Source organism: Parasteatoda tepidariorum, chromosome 5 (assembly GCF_982258835.1).
Source record: "Parasteatoda tepidariorum strain Cologne lab strain chromosome 5, Ptep-v5.0, whole genome shotgun sequence".
In the NCBI taxonomy this organism is placed as follows: Eukaryota; Metazoa; Arthropoda; class Arachnida; order Araneae; family Theridiidae; genus Parasteatoda; species Parasteatoda tepidariorum.
In genome coordinates this window covers 58,877,153-58,893,769 of record NC_141759.1, presented here as the reverse complement: position 1 = coordinate 58,893,769, position 16,617 = coordinate 58,877,153, and the positions used below count along the sequence as shown (strand labels likewise).

The 16,617-nt window shown below is 31.5% G+C and overlaps 1 protein-coding gene across 2 annotated transcripts in view; it reads right to left on the bottom strand.

Moving 5' to 3' along the window:
• LOC107438880 (homeobox protein cut) overlaps positions 1-16,617 on the bottom strand; it is a 215,526-nt gene that overhangs the window by 123,914 nt on the left and 74,995 nt on the right. For both annotated transcript variants that reach the window (XM_071185699.2, XM_071185700.2), the window contains one exon: positions 10,491-10,592. In XM_071185699.2, coding sequence (XP_071041800.2) covers positions 10,491-10,572 — 82 coding nt within the window. In that variant the 5' untranslated portion in view covers positions 10,573-10,592. The remainder of the gene's footprint in view (positions 1-10,490; positions 10,593-16,617) is intronic.

Genomic DNA, 16,617 nt, shown 5'->3' with positions numbered 1-16,617 from the left:
GTCAATGTCGCCAATAAAGTCACCAATCCGATAATCAATAATGTCACCCACTTTTCAAAGCTATTTTAAACACTTATCAAAGAGACTAAGTGAATGTTGAAATTCAGTAGGTTTCGGGTTTTCACAATAACCTACACACAGAAAAGGGAATTTAAAAATGTACAACTTATAGTTCACACTAACTTAAAAATGTAACTTATCTTGTTTTACCGTAACACGAGATACATTTCAGAGAACATTCAATATGTTTCATTACATCTGTTTTCCTCTTTTAGTATTGCGACTAATAGCAGAGTCAAGTAAATGATTTCAACTGATTGGAATATCATGAAAATACAAAATGATTCCGAATTAGTAATGCAATTGATACGGATCGTTGAAATTGTAATTTATTGTATCGGATAAACGGGGAAAGACAAAATGCTTACTGACAGCGTTATTGGCAAAAACAGTGTTTACAACAACATCCAAAATTTCGCACTACAATAGTAATACCAGATTGACAGCGATGGTCAAGTGATTGTTTGTTTTAGAAAGTGGAAAGTATTTAACGTACACGTTCATTCGTTTGAGAAGCGATATCTTTATTTGAGTTATTCAAGCAAGATTCTTCAAATATCCCAATCAAATGATCAAGTCTCAATAAATTGAAAGATCTGGTGACCAATGGATTACTCCCCCCCAAACGCTTTTGTAGTGACATTCAGACAATTGCGCAGATTAAAACTGAAGTGGACAGGTGTTTGATTGCCCTGTATTTCATCCAAAAATTACTTGTGCCCATACGTTCAGAAATTATAAATGATTGCTATGGTGCTCAATAATAGCCCTTAAAGAGCCGCTGTGGCTCAGGGGATAGAGCGTTCGTCGTTCAATGAGGTGAACAGGGATCGAATCCCAGCAATGCCTGGTCGATTCGAATCCCCCACCCGGCTCGCACCGATCACAGTGCCGACGTAAATTATCGTGAGTGTCAGATGGATCATGGGTTAGAATCCCCTTGCCGCCAGGCTAACCATTTTCCTCTCCATGTAACGCAAATGCGGGTTAGTTCCATCAAAAAGTCCTCCATGAAGGTAAATTTCTCCCAATACTTGATCTAGAGCTGCGATGGCTCAGGGGATAAAGCGTTCGCTTTCCAATGAGGTGAACCGAGGTTCGATCCCGGCGATGACTGGTGAATACGAATTCCACATCCAGGTTGCACCGACCACAGTGCCGACGAGAAACATCCTCAGTGGTAAACGGATAATGGGTTAGAGTCCCCTTGCCGCCAAGCTAACCGTTTCCCTCTCCATATAACACAAATGCGGGTTAGTTCCATCAGAAAGTCCTCCACGAAGGCACATTTCTTCCAATACAGGAGTTTGCTGGTCTTCTGGATTGGGTTCAAAATTACAAGGCTACGGAGTTGAACATTAGTAGTCGTAAACCCAAAAATTGGGTCGGCTGTTGAACGACGGTTATTAAATAAAATAAAATACCTGATCCAGGAGTTCCCTCGTCTTCTGAATTGGGTTCAAAATTAGAAGGCTACAGAGTTGAAGATTAGTAGTCGTAAACCCAAAATTGGGTCAGCTGTTCAACGACGGTTATCAATAGCCCTTAAAGCTGGTATCATGAACTCATAATCACCGTACTTAAATGTGTTTCAACGATCTAGAGGAGTATGAATTCTCACATGAAAATGGCAAACAGCAGCAATAGAGCTTCAAAAGTGGACCTTTAATCTGTTATTAGAAAAAAAAGGGGGGCAAAACACTCGAACATTTGTCTTCTTACCACATTTTCCCGATGAGGCAACAGAGAGCTCATTAATTACATCGTCCCGAGTGAATTGTATGAATTATGCCCAAATTAACGAGTGCACACATGGAAGAAAACTGTCATAACTGCTCATTCACATCTCCTTTGAATGACTTCGAGTGCACCTTAATTGTAAGTACTCCTTGGAACAGGAAAAAACATCAATAAGCAATAGCACTTCTCCGAGGGAACTGCTGTCAAGGTAACTGGATAAGTTAAGGCTACTCGATAAGAAGAAGGCGACAAGTCAAACAACAAAAACCTTCCAAATCCCCATATTTCACGCAAGTTAAAGGCACCTTAAGTCCCTCTTGGGTGTCATCGCCTGATAAAGCAGTAATAAACCATCCATCTTGGAGAAGGGGAAGCGCAGGCAAATATAACACGTGTAGCAAGGGATGTAAACAAAGAACTGGATGTCACCTGGAACAATCACTCACGATGACTAATTGATCTCTATCGGATCGTCCGGGGAATCCCCGGGACGAATTAAAGCGTTAATTTTTACGCATAATTAATTATGTAAATTTAATGAAGTGGTGGATCGGGGCCCGTGCTTCAGCATGATTTATTAACCTTAAAGGTTTTCCTTTTAGCTGGCAGGCAGTCGCATCGGGGGAAATGGACGCCAAAATAATTTCTGTAGCACTGGCGACGGTAAGTGCTTGCAATTAGCAGACGATGGGACTGTTGGAATTACGTAGTTTTTTTTACCCCTACTCGTTTGCGTTCTGTCGTCTGTCGTAGGTACGCTAACGAAGTTGCGAATTAATTAGTTCGTCTCATTTGTTTTTCTACGACTTCTTGAGGAAAGGAAGGAGTCGAGGGAAGAAGGGTGGAAAAAGAAGAGAAAAATGTCAAAATGCCAAAAAGTTAAGGCGTGTTTTTTTCATTTTTTTCCCCCTCCACTACCGTTTAGTATGAGTACTTTTTGCTGATTATATTGTTCTTTTTAAATCATTCGAAGATTCTAATAAGACTCTTTTTTCTTTGATTTGTTTCCTGGCAACTATCCAATTTAAAAACTCTAGAAGATAACAATAATTATTTTAGTAGAATTTAAAAAAAAAAAAAAATAGTTTAACAAAATTTACTCATGGAATGTGTTTAAAAAAATAATTATAAATATTTTTTGTTGTTGATATTATTCAAAATTTATAATTTATTGCACAAATCGTAATATTCCTATGACAATTTTGAAAAAGTGATATCTGAAAAAACCACTATATGGAAAAACGGTTCTTATAAAACCTATCAATAGTTTCCAAACAAAAAATATATTTTGTCTTCTAGCTGTAAGCAAAATTATTTTTTACTTCAATTCCCTTTATATTCTATAATATAAAGAATATAAAGGGAATTGAATATAAGACTCATTCCTAGGTCGTTAAAATTTTAAGAAGTCAGTAAACTGTAACAAACGTTCACTGAGAGAAAAAAAAAATGAATTGTCAAAATTACCAGAATAATGTAAAATTTACTGTATTTCTGACTCTAGTAACACCGAAAAACTTGATAATTTTCGCCGAAGTGCTATGGTAGCGATTTTGGTAAAATTAACGATAAAATATGATTTTATAATTTGTGATAAAATTTAGTAAATGTTGTTAGATTTGGCAATTTTATCACGAAACCTTAGAGGATAAAACTAAAACCATTTATTCGGTCAAATTTATTTTTTTGTTTTATATTTTTTAATCTATGGTAATGAGAACTATATTTTTCAAAAACAAAACGGTAATTTTACGGTGAAAAATTGACTGATAGAAAATGTAAACTTTCTTTTACAAGAATTATTATAAAAGCAAAACTAAAATTCAAATTAATTTGCTATAACTTTGATTTTAACTGATTTCTTTTTACGTTATTTTTTACGCTGAATTTTCTATTTAAATTAATCGCCATAAAAATGTTCGCAAAATATGTTTTTAAGCGTATAAACATAAATCATGCATAGCCAAAACAGTCTTCGACTAATTGTAAAAAAATAGAGAATTTCCAATTAACTTTAAATTAAAATTAATCTTATTAAATAACTCGAAGAATTTCATTTTTATTTAAAGTATTACATAAGCATAGTTTTTTAATCCTTTAACTTGCACAATATCAATGTTCAGCTCAAAAAAATAATTAACAACATTTATGGATCTTTTTGTGTTATAACTATATTTTTTTTAAACTAACAGGAATAAATGTACAGAAAAATGTTAGAGAATTCAGCAAGTAAAAAATAAAATAAAAATAAATGTTATTCTTTTTAAATTTGTGCAATCATTATTAGGACACTAGTTTCTAATGAGAAAGCCTCACAGAAAAAGAATGTTAAAGCTTTTTAGTCAATAAGAAAAATCAAACAAAACTTTTTAAAAAGCAATTTTGCGGTTTTTACAGAAATATTAATTATATCCGATTTTTTTACTTTAGATGTTAGAAGAAAAAAAAATTTCTTTCAAAGATCTTTTGAATTCCGTTCTTTTTGCTTAAATTTATTTTCTTGCAATTTGCTCAGTAAAACGTAAATGCATAACAAGGCAAACAGAAGAAAATTCTTGCCACTAAATACTTTACATTTTTGAATTTTTTTCCTCTTTTTTAACGAAAAAAACTGAATGTCGCTTCACCTGAATGATTAAGACGCAGAAAAGGAATTTAATAAATTAAGAAGAAACGAGAAGTGTTAAGAGAAAAACATTCAATCGTTACGCTTTTACGAACCTAATTGCTTAAAAAGTTCATAGTTAAAATAGTACTCCGTCATTGAACTAGAAACAAATAAAAGTTTGTAATTATTCTTTAGGTACTTTTTGTAATGGTTTTTCCTTTTTTGTTTAAATTTTTAACCAACTTTTTCTTACTTGAAAGGAAAAATGCTTTAGTTTTTTTTTCTTTATTCTATCAGTTTGTTTTTCCTTTTTTTTATGTATAAAACTTTAAATTTTTAAAAAACGAAATAAATAATTATTGAAACGAAAAAAAATTATTATAAAAAAATGGTAAATATTTTTTAAGTTATTACTTGAAAAACATTTTTATTTGTTTCATTTTTCTGTTAAAAAAATATTTTTCTTCACATTTCGTAAACATTTTATTTCTAATTTTTTCTTTTTAATTTTTTTTTCAAATTATGTAAAAGCTATAAATAAAACAAGAAAAATCACTTAACAAGTGAAATTCATTTTGTTAATTTTGTTCCATAAAAAATGATAAAATTTTGGCATATTTTCTTTAAGAACTTTACATTTTTAACAATAAATTGAAAGCAAAATTAAGAATATAAAATTTCACTAAATGTGTGTCTTTTTAAGATTAAATACAAAAGTTTTATAAGTATTTTTGCACCATTCAAAGTTCATAAACGTAGATAATTTATATAGTTGAAATTTACTACTCTTAAGGAAGCGTTAAGTTGAACTATGATATCATGTTTCTTAAACTTGATTCCATATATAATATTCATTTATATTTTTAAAATATGGATAATAAATTAAATGACTTTGAAAAAGTTTATAATAAATAAATTATAAATAATTATTTTTTTAAATTTATTATGGTATAATTTTACACAAACTTTAGCGACACAATTTAAGATGCTAAACCTAAACATTAATGAACAATAAAAAATGCCCTTTTTTCCCCTCTAAACTTTTTAAATAAAACAAACCGAAAAAACTCAAAACTTGCTGAAATTTGCATTAAGTATGTTAGACTATAGGCACACAAACGTTATTAATGAGCTTACTTTTGACGCCTTAGGTAATTTGTTTCTATCTTTTAGTGGAAGCAAAAACTTTTAAGTTAAATTTCCCTCGCAGAAGAGAACCCGATTTCTTCTTAAAGGATAGAGCCATGCAAATTGAAAAATAATCTCTATCCCCCTACTTCTTATCTAGGTCCATAACAATCTACAGTATTTACTCTCTTCCTTCCAACATCCCCCACCTATTCCTAATCCGAAAAATTTCCGCAATTTTCTCACAGTTTAGAATTGTAGATGACTGCGAAGATAGTGAAAATTAGTCTTTAACATGCAAGTCCCGAATTAACAAATTACACGCTGGGTTCATCCGTAAATAAATAAAAAAAATAAAGGATGCTAGAAAGGAATAAAAAATAAAAAAAACTCCCCTTCCCCTTGCGATCGTATATTAAAAATCTTTCCCTTTATTATTATTTTTTTATCTTTGAAATTTTTCTTTTAAAAAATTCATTAGACTGATGCATATTGGTGGCGTGTAGTACTCCGTTAAGCAAATTCATTTTTATTTCCTCTCTGTTGAAAAAGTTTGTTTTTTCGAACTTTTTTATGTATTTACTTAATTTTTTTTCTTCCTTCTTTTTTTTTGCTCTCTTAAAGTGATGAATGAAGATTTGGATCAGGAAACCATCAGGTGTGTGCATTAAACGTTTTCTTCTTCCTCACCGAACTCTTTTTCTACGCGTTTCCCCGATGATTATTTTCTTATTATTTGCGAAGAGTGTGTGGTGCGGTGTGAGCATTGAATTTGACGGTCGTTAAGGGGTCGCTTGTTATACCAAATCTCACTCTCTAATTATTATGGCCAGATCTTCAAAATACCTATATTCTTTCATTCCCTCCCTCAACTATTTTTTTTCCTTCATATCACGCCGATGCGTTTTGTTTATTTATATTTATGCATGCGATTGCTCGGCGTAGGGTTATTATCTTTCAAATAAAGGAAGAAGATATTGGTTTTTGCGGTTCAGTTCACACCTAATTTATTCATTAATTTTCTTTAGGGAATTCGGCACTTTTTTTTTGCCCCCCACTTTCTTTCGTGTGAATGATTTTTATTAACTACCTCTTCGCACGCGTGTCTTGGCATGTCATAAAAAGATGAGGAATGGAATATAGATACCCAAGATAATTAGAATTTTCATTGTTCTTTGAAATTCGCTGATAGCTTTTAGTTGAAAATATTTTTTGATGTCAAACTTTATTCGGTTTTGCCATTTCTTCACATTTAGTGGTACTAGTAATTTTTGGAAACAAATATTTAGTGTAGAAAGAATTAGCATATTTACCTTGTAGTTTCGATAAATTTGAATTACACTTTTATACGTTTAAATTGATTTCGTGATTTTTTTTTTGTCCAATTCACGATGGTAATAACAATAACAACAATAGTAATAACAATAATAATAATAATAGTGGCTCAGCAACGATGTGTCATTTAGTGCTCAAAAGAACCCTGGTATAAAATTAAAACCCATCACATTGGGCAGGGACTTTTGATGCTTTTTAAGAATTCAGTTATAGAATTCAAATAAAGGAAGAAGATATTGGTTTTTGCGGTTCAGTTCACACCTAATTTATTCATTAATTTTCTTTAGGGAATTCGGCACTTTTTTTTTGCCCCCCCACTTTCTTTCGTGTGAATGATTTTTATTAACTACCTCTTCGCACGCGTGTCTTGGCATGTCATAAAAAGATGAGGAATGGAATATAGATACGCAAGATAATTAGAATTTTCATTGTTCTTTGAAATTCGCTGATAGCTTTTAGTTGAAAATATTTTTTGATGTCAAACTTTATTCGGTTTTGCCATTTCTTCACATTTAGTGGTACTAGTGATTTTTGGAAACAAATATTTAGTGTAGAAAGAATTAGCATATTTACCTTGTAGTTTCGATAAATTTGAATTACACTTTTATACGTTTAAATTGATTTCGTGATTTTTTTTTGTCCAATTCACGATGGTAATAACAATAACAACAATAGTAATAACAATAATAATAATAATAGTGGCTCAGCAACGATGTGTCATTTAGTGCTCAAAAGAACCCTGGTATAAAATTAAAACCCATCACATTGGGCAGGGACTTTTGATGCTTTTTAAGAATTCAGTTATAGAATTCAAATAAAGGAAGAAGATATTGGTTTTTGCGGTTCAGTTCACACCTAATTTATTCATTAATTTTCTTTAGGGAATTCGGCACTTTTTTTTGCCCCCCCACTTTCTTTCGTGTGAATGATTTTTATTAACTACCTCTTCGCACGCGTGTCTTGGCATGTCATAAAAAGATGAGGAATGGAATATAGATACGCAAGATAATTAGAATTTTCATTGTTCTTTGAAATTCGCTGATAGCTTTTAGTTGAAAATATTTTTTGATGTCAAACTTTATTCGGTTTTGCCATTTCTTCACATTTAGTGGTACTAGTGATTTTTGGAAACAAATATTTAGTGTAGAAAGAATTAGCATATTTACCTTGTAGTTTCGATAAATTTGAATTACACTTTTATACGTTTAAATTGATTTCGTGATTTTTTTTTGTCCAATTCACGATGGTAATAACAATAACAACAATAGTAATAACAATAATAATAATAATAGTGGCTCAGCAACGATGTGTCATTTAGTGCTCAAAAGAACCCTGGTATAAAATTAAAACCCATCACATTGGGCAGGGACTTTTGATGCTTTTTAAGAATTCAGTTATAGAATTCAAATAAAGGAAGAAGATATTGGTTTTTGCGGTTCAGTTCACACCTAATTTATTCATTAATTTTCTTTAGGGAATTCGGCACTTTTTTTTTGCCCCCCCACTTTCTTTCGTGTGAATGATTTTTATTAACTACCTCTTCGCACGCGTGTCTTGGCATGTCATAAAAAGATGAGGAATGGAATATAGATACGCAAGATAATTAGAATTTTCATTGTTCTTTGAAATTCGCTGATAGCTTTTAGTTGAAAATATTTTTTGATGTCAAACTTTATTCGGTTTTGCCATTTCTTCACATTTAGTGGTACTAGTGATTTTTGGAAACAAATATTTAGTGTAGAAAGAATTAGCATATTTACCTTGTAGTTTCGATAAATTTGAATTACACTTTTATACGTTTAAATTGATTTCGTGATTTTTTTTTTGTCCAATTCACGATGGTAATAATAATAACAACAATAGTAATAACAATAATAATAATAATAGTGGCTCAGCAACGATGTGTCATTTAGTGCTCAAAAGAACCCTGGTATAAAATTAAAACCCATCACATTGGGCAGGGACTTTTGATGCTTTTTAAGAATTCAGTTTTATTTAAATACTTTTACTCTTAATATTTGAAAAGTTTACTGCTATAAAATATCCTTTCTTTACATATTTTCAGGACATGATTTATCATAGGGCCAGAGTGACCCGGAGAAAGTGTCTCCGCATGTCTAGGTGGCCCTAAAATTTGTGTATGTTTTTTTTAAAGAGTTGTGAGTTAACAAAATTTAAATAAAGAAAAACACAAATTTACTAATCTATATTATATAAAACGCTAATACGTACGTATGTATGTATGTATGTATCAATAAAACCGATGATATTTCTTTTCTCGCGCTGGCAACAGTTTTCATTTTTAATTGATTGGATTCGGCGCGCAAGAGCACGTAGTGAGCATCATATGGCTAATCCATGTTATATAAAACGCTAATACGTTTTAATTGATAGGCTTCGGTGCGCAAGAGCACGTAGTGAGCATCATATGTCTATCTCCGATTGTCACCGAGAAAAAAACGGTTGGTTGGTTATGAGTACTGAAATAGTTCCTTTTCATTGGCAGAAATGAGAAGTGTTATGCTATTGCTATTTTATTTTGAATTGAGCGCTTTACTATTCCACGTTTTGTTATATTATTAGTTATGAGTTGAATGCAGTTTTAATATTTCATATTTAAGTTAAATTTCATGAATCTTAATAACCTACGTACGGTTTATAACAATCTCCGAAGAAGAGAGAGCTGCTCTAATGAAACTCCAGAAGAGCAATTCTTACTCTTTGTTTTTTATACATTTTATATTTTTGTGATAAGATAAAAAACTTATAGTTGTTCTGATTCTGAACACTGATGAAAAAGCAGAATGATGGGCTTCATCAACAATCAAAAATATATACATTTATTTTACAAATTCCATATTAGGGTGGCGCCATTCAGAGAATTAAAAATAAAAAATTATCTTTAGCGAAGCCGATGCTTTACATCCGGCGTTCAGTGGCAGACTACTATTTCATATTGTTTTACAATACGTGGCTTTAGCCCTTTTGTGGGAAAGACTTTAAAACAAAACTTACAACGGTCACTTTTCTCAACAACTGAAATTTAGAATAGTGTGATTAAGAAAAATATGTGAACTGTTTGCAATTTCAAATTAATATTGAAATGTACAGGTTTAGAATTTTCTACAGTGAAAAGTTTTCGGAACTTCAGTGTTCAAAAAAGTATACAAAAGCTAGACGTTAAGAACGTATCCAATGAGCGAGTAAAGCGAGCATCGGATTGCGAAGAAATCCGAAATGAACTGCGAAAGCAGTTCCGGGGGTTGGCGAGCACCAGCGAGCAGGGGGCGAAGCTTCCTAGTATATCATCATTTACGTTTGAAAAGGTCAAAGAGTATTTTGCACATGTAAATTTTGCTGACCAATGGGTCGCCAACAGTACTCTGCCAAGGCCCCAGGATTTCTAAATCAGGCTCTGTATATTGTTTGGAAACAGAAATATTAACTTTATTGTTAACAACTATCACAAATTTGAAACAACTTTTAATTATTTTTAAATAATCAAACTTTAACTTTAAATATATAAGTTATATAAGTTATGTTTATAAATGCAATTTTAAATAATTTAAATGTTTAATCAAATTTAATTTTGAAAATTCTAAAAAACTGACTCTCTTACCTGAAGCTGATTCACTAGCTTGAAGTTGGGAAAAAAGAGGCGGGGAAGGAGGAGCTGGTCCTTTACTATCGGCGGCGCGCATGACATAACACAAACATTAACCTGTAAAAAATAAAAAATATTTTTTTTTAAAACTAAATTTAAAAACTAATATTACTGCTTACCAAATTAATATTAATGTAATTTTGTTATTATATTTGCTAAACCCTTACACTGTTAGAAATTTCTCGGAAGAAATGGTTAAATAATAATTTATTGAATTGCTATTTTACCATATTTAAACAAAACAGTCAAATAACCGTAAATAACTCAGTTTAATACATTTCATGCAATGCCAATTTTACAAAGATGCATTTTAATTAATGATATTTAGTTTTAATTATTTATTGCAATTGAAAACATAAACTATTGATATGGATTTTATAAATTCTGTCTCATTAACACATACCTTAAAAATATTTATACATTGAAAAAAATATAATTATTTTAATATACGTTAATGATTATAACCATTGATTGATATAATAGCCTTGAAATTAAGTATAATTGGATCTTTTATGTTAAATATTAGATATTTACCTTTAATAACTTTCCTTTTTCATAAAAACTTTTAGTTACTTTATGAATAAATACAGTTATAAATTGGAATCGTGAAGAATTTTTGTAAAAACATAAGAATGTTTTATAAATGAATGTGTGGTATTATTTATGCATGACTTATTTTTAAAAAAAAATTATTTTCTAATTAAAATAGTCAATACAGGGAAAAAAGAAATGAAATATATCATTAAAATTTTTAAGGCTTTTTATTGTTTTTTTAAGTTATAAGCATTTATATGTTTTAGGAAATATTTTTTGACACACAGCAGGTACAGCATCTTTTGCATTAGTAGTTCTTCTAAAAAAATAATTGTTACTTGAAATTACAATTATTCAAGAAATAAAAAAATATAGAACATTTTCTACCGCTTTTTATTATGAATTTTTATAATAATATAAATTATGGAATTATACATTAATTGTTCCGCTCTTTTAGCAAAAAGAATGAAAAACATTAGACATTTTTTTCTTCTCTTCCATACAATATTCCTTACAACATTTAATCATAACTAAATTTATTATTTATTCTACTTATATTTCAAGAACTTACACTTTGAATTATGAGGATCAATACAAAATACCAATGATCAAACTAAACAAAAGCATAACATACACTTTTTGTGCATATTTTGTTATAATGTGTAGTAAAAAAAAATATTTTTCTTTTTCCACTTACAACTTACAGTACTTTATTAATTACTTCTTAAACTAATACCGCTATTAGTGATCATAGTAATCAGCTGTTTATAAAATCATAAAATAAGATTTTATCCCTTTCCTTTTCGAAATTTTTTATTAAGTTTTAATTCATGAAGAAATTTTCTAACAAATAACCGTCATACATATTAAAAGTAGTTTCAGTGCTTTCATTTTAGTATAATATAGATTTTGTCATTATTTTATGTAATTTGTAAATGGTTATAATAATCAATGAACCAAAGAACAATATAGCAAAATAAATTACTACAGTTTTTATTGTTTTCTAAGAATACTGTTTTAAATTGTTGATGATAAAAATATTATTTTTTTATTTGCAGTAAGAATAAAAATAATTATTTTTAAAATAATTTATCTATTCTTTTATCTGCATAAATTAATCCTTACATTATATATTTTTTTTTAAATAATCGTTGTCATCGATTAATCAAGAAATTTTAAATAAAACACAATTCCCATCGCTTTCTTTTTATAAACCTTTATGTTATTACACTATAAATAATAGAAATATTTCCCCAATAAATTGCCGTTCTTTGTGTTCAAAAATAATAGAAATCGCTGTTAAGCGTATTCAAAAGAAGAATAGCGAATCAAAAGTAACACGAAAAAAATCAGAAAACTTTTTCATAAATCACGAAAGAGAGTCTATTTTTTTTTCTTCTTCTTTTTACTCGGGTCAATTTTCTTCCTTTTAAACGGCGATGATGCAGTTTCTCCTGACGCAAAAGAAATTGAATAATGTAATTCAATCTGAAGCATTTAATTTTAAAGTCAATATTATTTAGAGGGGAAAAAAAAAGAGAAATAGATGGGAAAAAATCCCTTTTTCCCCCCGTTCTCCCGTGATAAATACTCAGAAGAAAATATGCATGTATTGAGACAAACTTAACCCCCAAATTCAATTATCTGGGAGAGAAGGCGTTTAAAAATCATTGCCGTTTTTCATTACTTCCCATTTTTGAAAACCTCAGCTTTATATTTATCGTCGACCGTTAAGTCACAGGGTGAGTATTTTGAGATTTGAGAATGCACGCTGTAAAGGGGGAAGGTTATTTAAAAAATTCTAGGGGAATTATGGGACATGCAAGACAGTATCTAGATTTACCAGCAGTTACATTCTTGTCACAATGGACTAAAGAAGGAAGTTAAGAATAAAAAAAATAGTACTGAATCTAAACCAATGCAGTATCGAATAATATTAGTCGGGTCAAGAAGTTACGACTTGAGTCTTTTTTAGACTTCTTTCTATGATTGCAGTGAAGCAAAATTAATGGAGTATCTCTCATAGGATTATCAGCCGTTATATTTTTATCACGATAGAATCAAAAAGTTAAAACTGAAAGTAGTAGTGATGTAAAGTCAAGAAAATATTTAGAATTGTCAGTGGTTATACGCCGAAGAGCCATTACATTATGACCACCCTGCTAATAACAAGTAGGACCACCTTCAGCCCTCAAAACTGCTAGCACCCGCCGTGGCATTGATTCCACAAGGTGCTGATAGGTAGTCTGAGGTATCTGGTACCAAGCTCTCACCAACTGGTCCTGCAATTCCCTCACATTGCGAAGGGGTAGCGTGACAGCAAGAATTTGGTTTTCCAAGTAGGACCACAAATGCTCTATTGGATTAAGGTCAGGTGAATTTGGGGGCCAAGACATGACTTGAAAGTCACTGGAATGTTGCTCGACGATTCGACCCTTATGACATGGTGCATTATCCTGTTGGTAAACACCATCCCCCGCAGGAAAAACTGTTGCCATGAATGGGTGAACCTGGTCTGCAACCATGTTCAAGTAGCTCACCGACGTCAGGGATTGTTGTATGAGGATTATGGGTTCTAATGTGTACCATGAAAACATTGTTCCTGGGCGAGAAACCATGAAAACCTGGGCGAGCCCATTATCATAGATGGAGGGTGGTCATAATCTAATGGCTCTTCGGTGTATATTAATTTCGATTGACTCAGAAAGCTAGGACTTAAGTTAATAGTGCAGCAAGGCAAAGACAAAATTACATCGAAGAACAATTTTTTTAAATTTTGTTTTCTGCTGAATCAGATTTTTTTGTAGAGCTTAGATAGTTTCGTATCGTTGATTTCAAATCTGCAACCGGTTCTATAGTTGAAACGTACCTACTTAAAAACGTTATATAATAGAGCAGTGTTTCCCAAAGTGTGGTACGCGTACCCCCAGGGGTACGGGAACAGTTTAGTGGGGGTACGCGTTCTTATGCGAATTATCTTGCAACAAACGAAAATTTAATTTTCTTTTTTATTTAAAATCAAAAGCAACCATGAAAATTTGCGATTACGTATTTTTCTTACGGCTATTTTTGCAGAGTTAACAGTTAATAATTAGTGGTGTCAACAGCCAATTTTGATTTTTAACTTTTGTGCAATTTTTTTATAGTAAAGGTTTGTTATAAATTCTACTTATTTAGATTATTCTTTATAAAATATAGTTTTTATCACTCTAACACAGAATTTTTTACAAAAATTTGAGAATTTTTTACCGAAAATTTTGTAACAAAAATGAAAAGTAAAAATTTTTTAAGAAAATACAGAAATTTTTCTAATAGTGGTACATAGCGTAACGAAAAATTTAGAAAGGGTACGCAAAAGTCGTAAGTTTGGGAAACACTGTAATAGAGGGTTGCATAAATGTTGCGACAAACTTTTAAGAGAATTAGAGCTAATAGTCAGGATTAAAATTTCACATGAACTCATCTCAGGAAATGTCGTCATACGCTTCTAGGGGAGCTTCAATTTCATAAACTGTTACTTTACGGGTTTACCATACACCCCAATTATGCAAGATCAAGTACTTACACAATTGCAACCAAACATTTGTACCTAGTGCTATCTGCTTTTATATTTTTATCACTGTGGACGTAGGAAGTTAGGAAATGATTAAGAAGTGAAGCAAGGCTAAGACAGTATAGAGATATCAACAGTTATATTCTTGCCATGATAGAATCAAGAAGTGAGGACCTAAAATTGCCCTGAAGCAAAAACTGGACAATGTCCAGAATCATCAGAAGTTATTTTCTTAGAGAGCAAAATCGAATAACTTAAAATAGTGTTAGAACTAGAATTTAAAATAGTAATGAAGCAAGGCCTGGATGAGTTTGACGTTGTGCACTGGCCTCTCCGAAACGAAAATAATTCAATTAACATTCTAACTTATGTGGGTAAACTTAGCTCAACTTTAACACGCCTTTTTGCTTATGAACGTCATAGGCCACATGTGTGGGCATCCGTGATCTTCTTTTTCTTAAAGTGCAAATACCCAATTGGATACCTGCAAGTGACATCATCATAGGTAAATCGCGGCATTTGTTGGTTTAGAAACCAATCAGGTTCGACCCACACACTTGACATCGCTTACAGGTATCCAATTAAATATGATTTAAATCACATGGTTAAGCGTAATTAGTTCACGTCTTCTCGCTTTGCAAGTACCTAAAATCCTATTGTGTTTTCAATTTTTATTAATTAATTTAAATTTTTATTAATTATTTTTTTAAAATTTTGATTCTAGATGCTATCAAAATAGAAAGAAAAAAAAAATTCAAATGCGTTGACTTAACCCGGTAATGTTTCAATCGTATGGATAAAAATCAGACTCCTGTCATCCATTATCCGGGAGCAGGCCTTGAAAAAAGGATTTACCAAGTCCGGGCGGAGTTATAAGCAAGGAATGCGCCGCAATTGTTATGGCGCGCCAACTTTAAGATACGACAATACCGTATGATGAGAATTGAGAATTGGTTTTGGTATTTTCTTCTAAAAGGGGGACAGGGGATGAAACTTTTATAAAATAAAAAAAAAATAAAATAAAAGAGGTTGAAGGAAAGGAAGAAGTTAATGGGGAAATTTTGGGAAGAAAATCTTCCATAGAGTCTCCCCGATGAAACTTTTATCGCCAGAGACCTTTTATGCGAAGGTATTTATTATTCCCAGCCACTTGTCTCTCTTTTGTGACAAGTCTACTCGTAACAGGTTTTTCGACACAAAATTTCGCTCGCGCCTTTTATATGCAAAGCGCAACCGCTTGGTTTTGAATAAAATTACTCGCCGCCCACCCCTTTGCATCCCCACCGTTCGAATATGGCACGAGAAATAATAATAATAGGGAAGAAAAAAGGTATAGGAAAGAAAGAGAGGTAATTGAAAGAATCCGTGGCGATCCGGGCCCCTTCCAGGATTCATTATTTCCATGCCACGCGCGAAGAATGAAATGCAGGATAAAAACCCGGATCACGCTTCACTAAACGCAGTCCCAGGTGCCGGATCCGGACTTTGTCCGGTATGCAAAAAAATTCAGCAGTGATGTTTAGATATAGAATTTTTCCATTAAGGCAATAAAGGGGATGGGAAAAGGTGATTTATTTTAGGGGGAGGAGGGAGAGAAAGGATTTTTGAGCATTTAAAAGGAGGATTATGTCAGGACAAAGGATCTTTTCCTGCAATCCATGTATGAGTAAGTCAGGACATTTCTTGGACATTTTTGGGAAAACAAGCCATTGGTAGGGGGGGAGTATGTTAATTATCTGATTTTTTTAAAATTAAAATCGAATTATTTTTAATTAAAATCGAATTTATTTGTGAAATATGGGAAAATATTTGAAAAAAAATGATTGAATTTTTAAGTCTCTATTGTTTGCGTGAATAAGTAGTGCAGCTCATAAGGTTTGAGGGAAGATTTTGAGAAAACAAAAAAATTATTGTGAGTGGTCAGAAATTTAATTAAAATTCTTACTCTGAAATTTATTTTTAGTGCGGGAAAATCGAATATTAAAAAAAAATTAT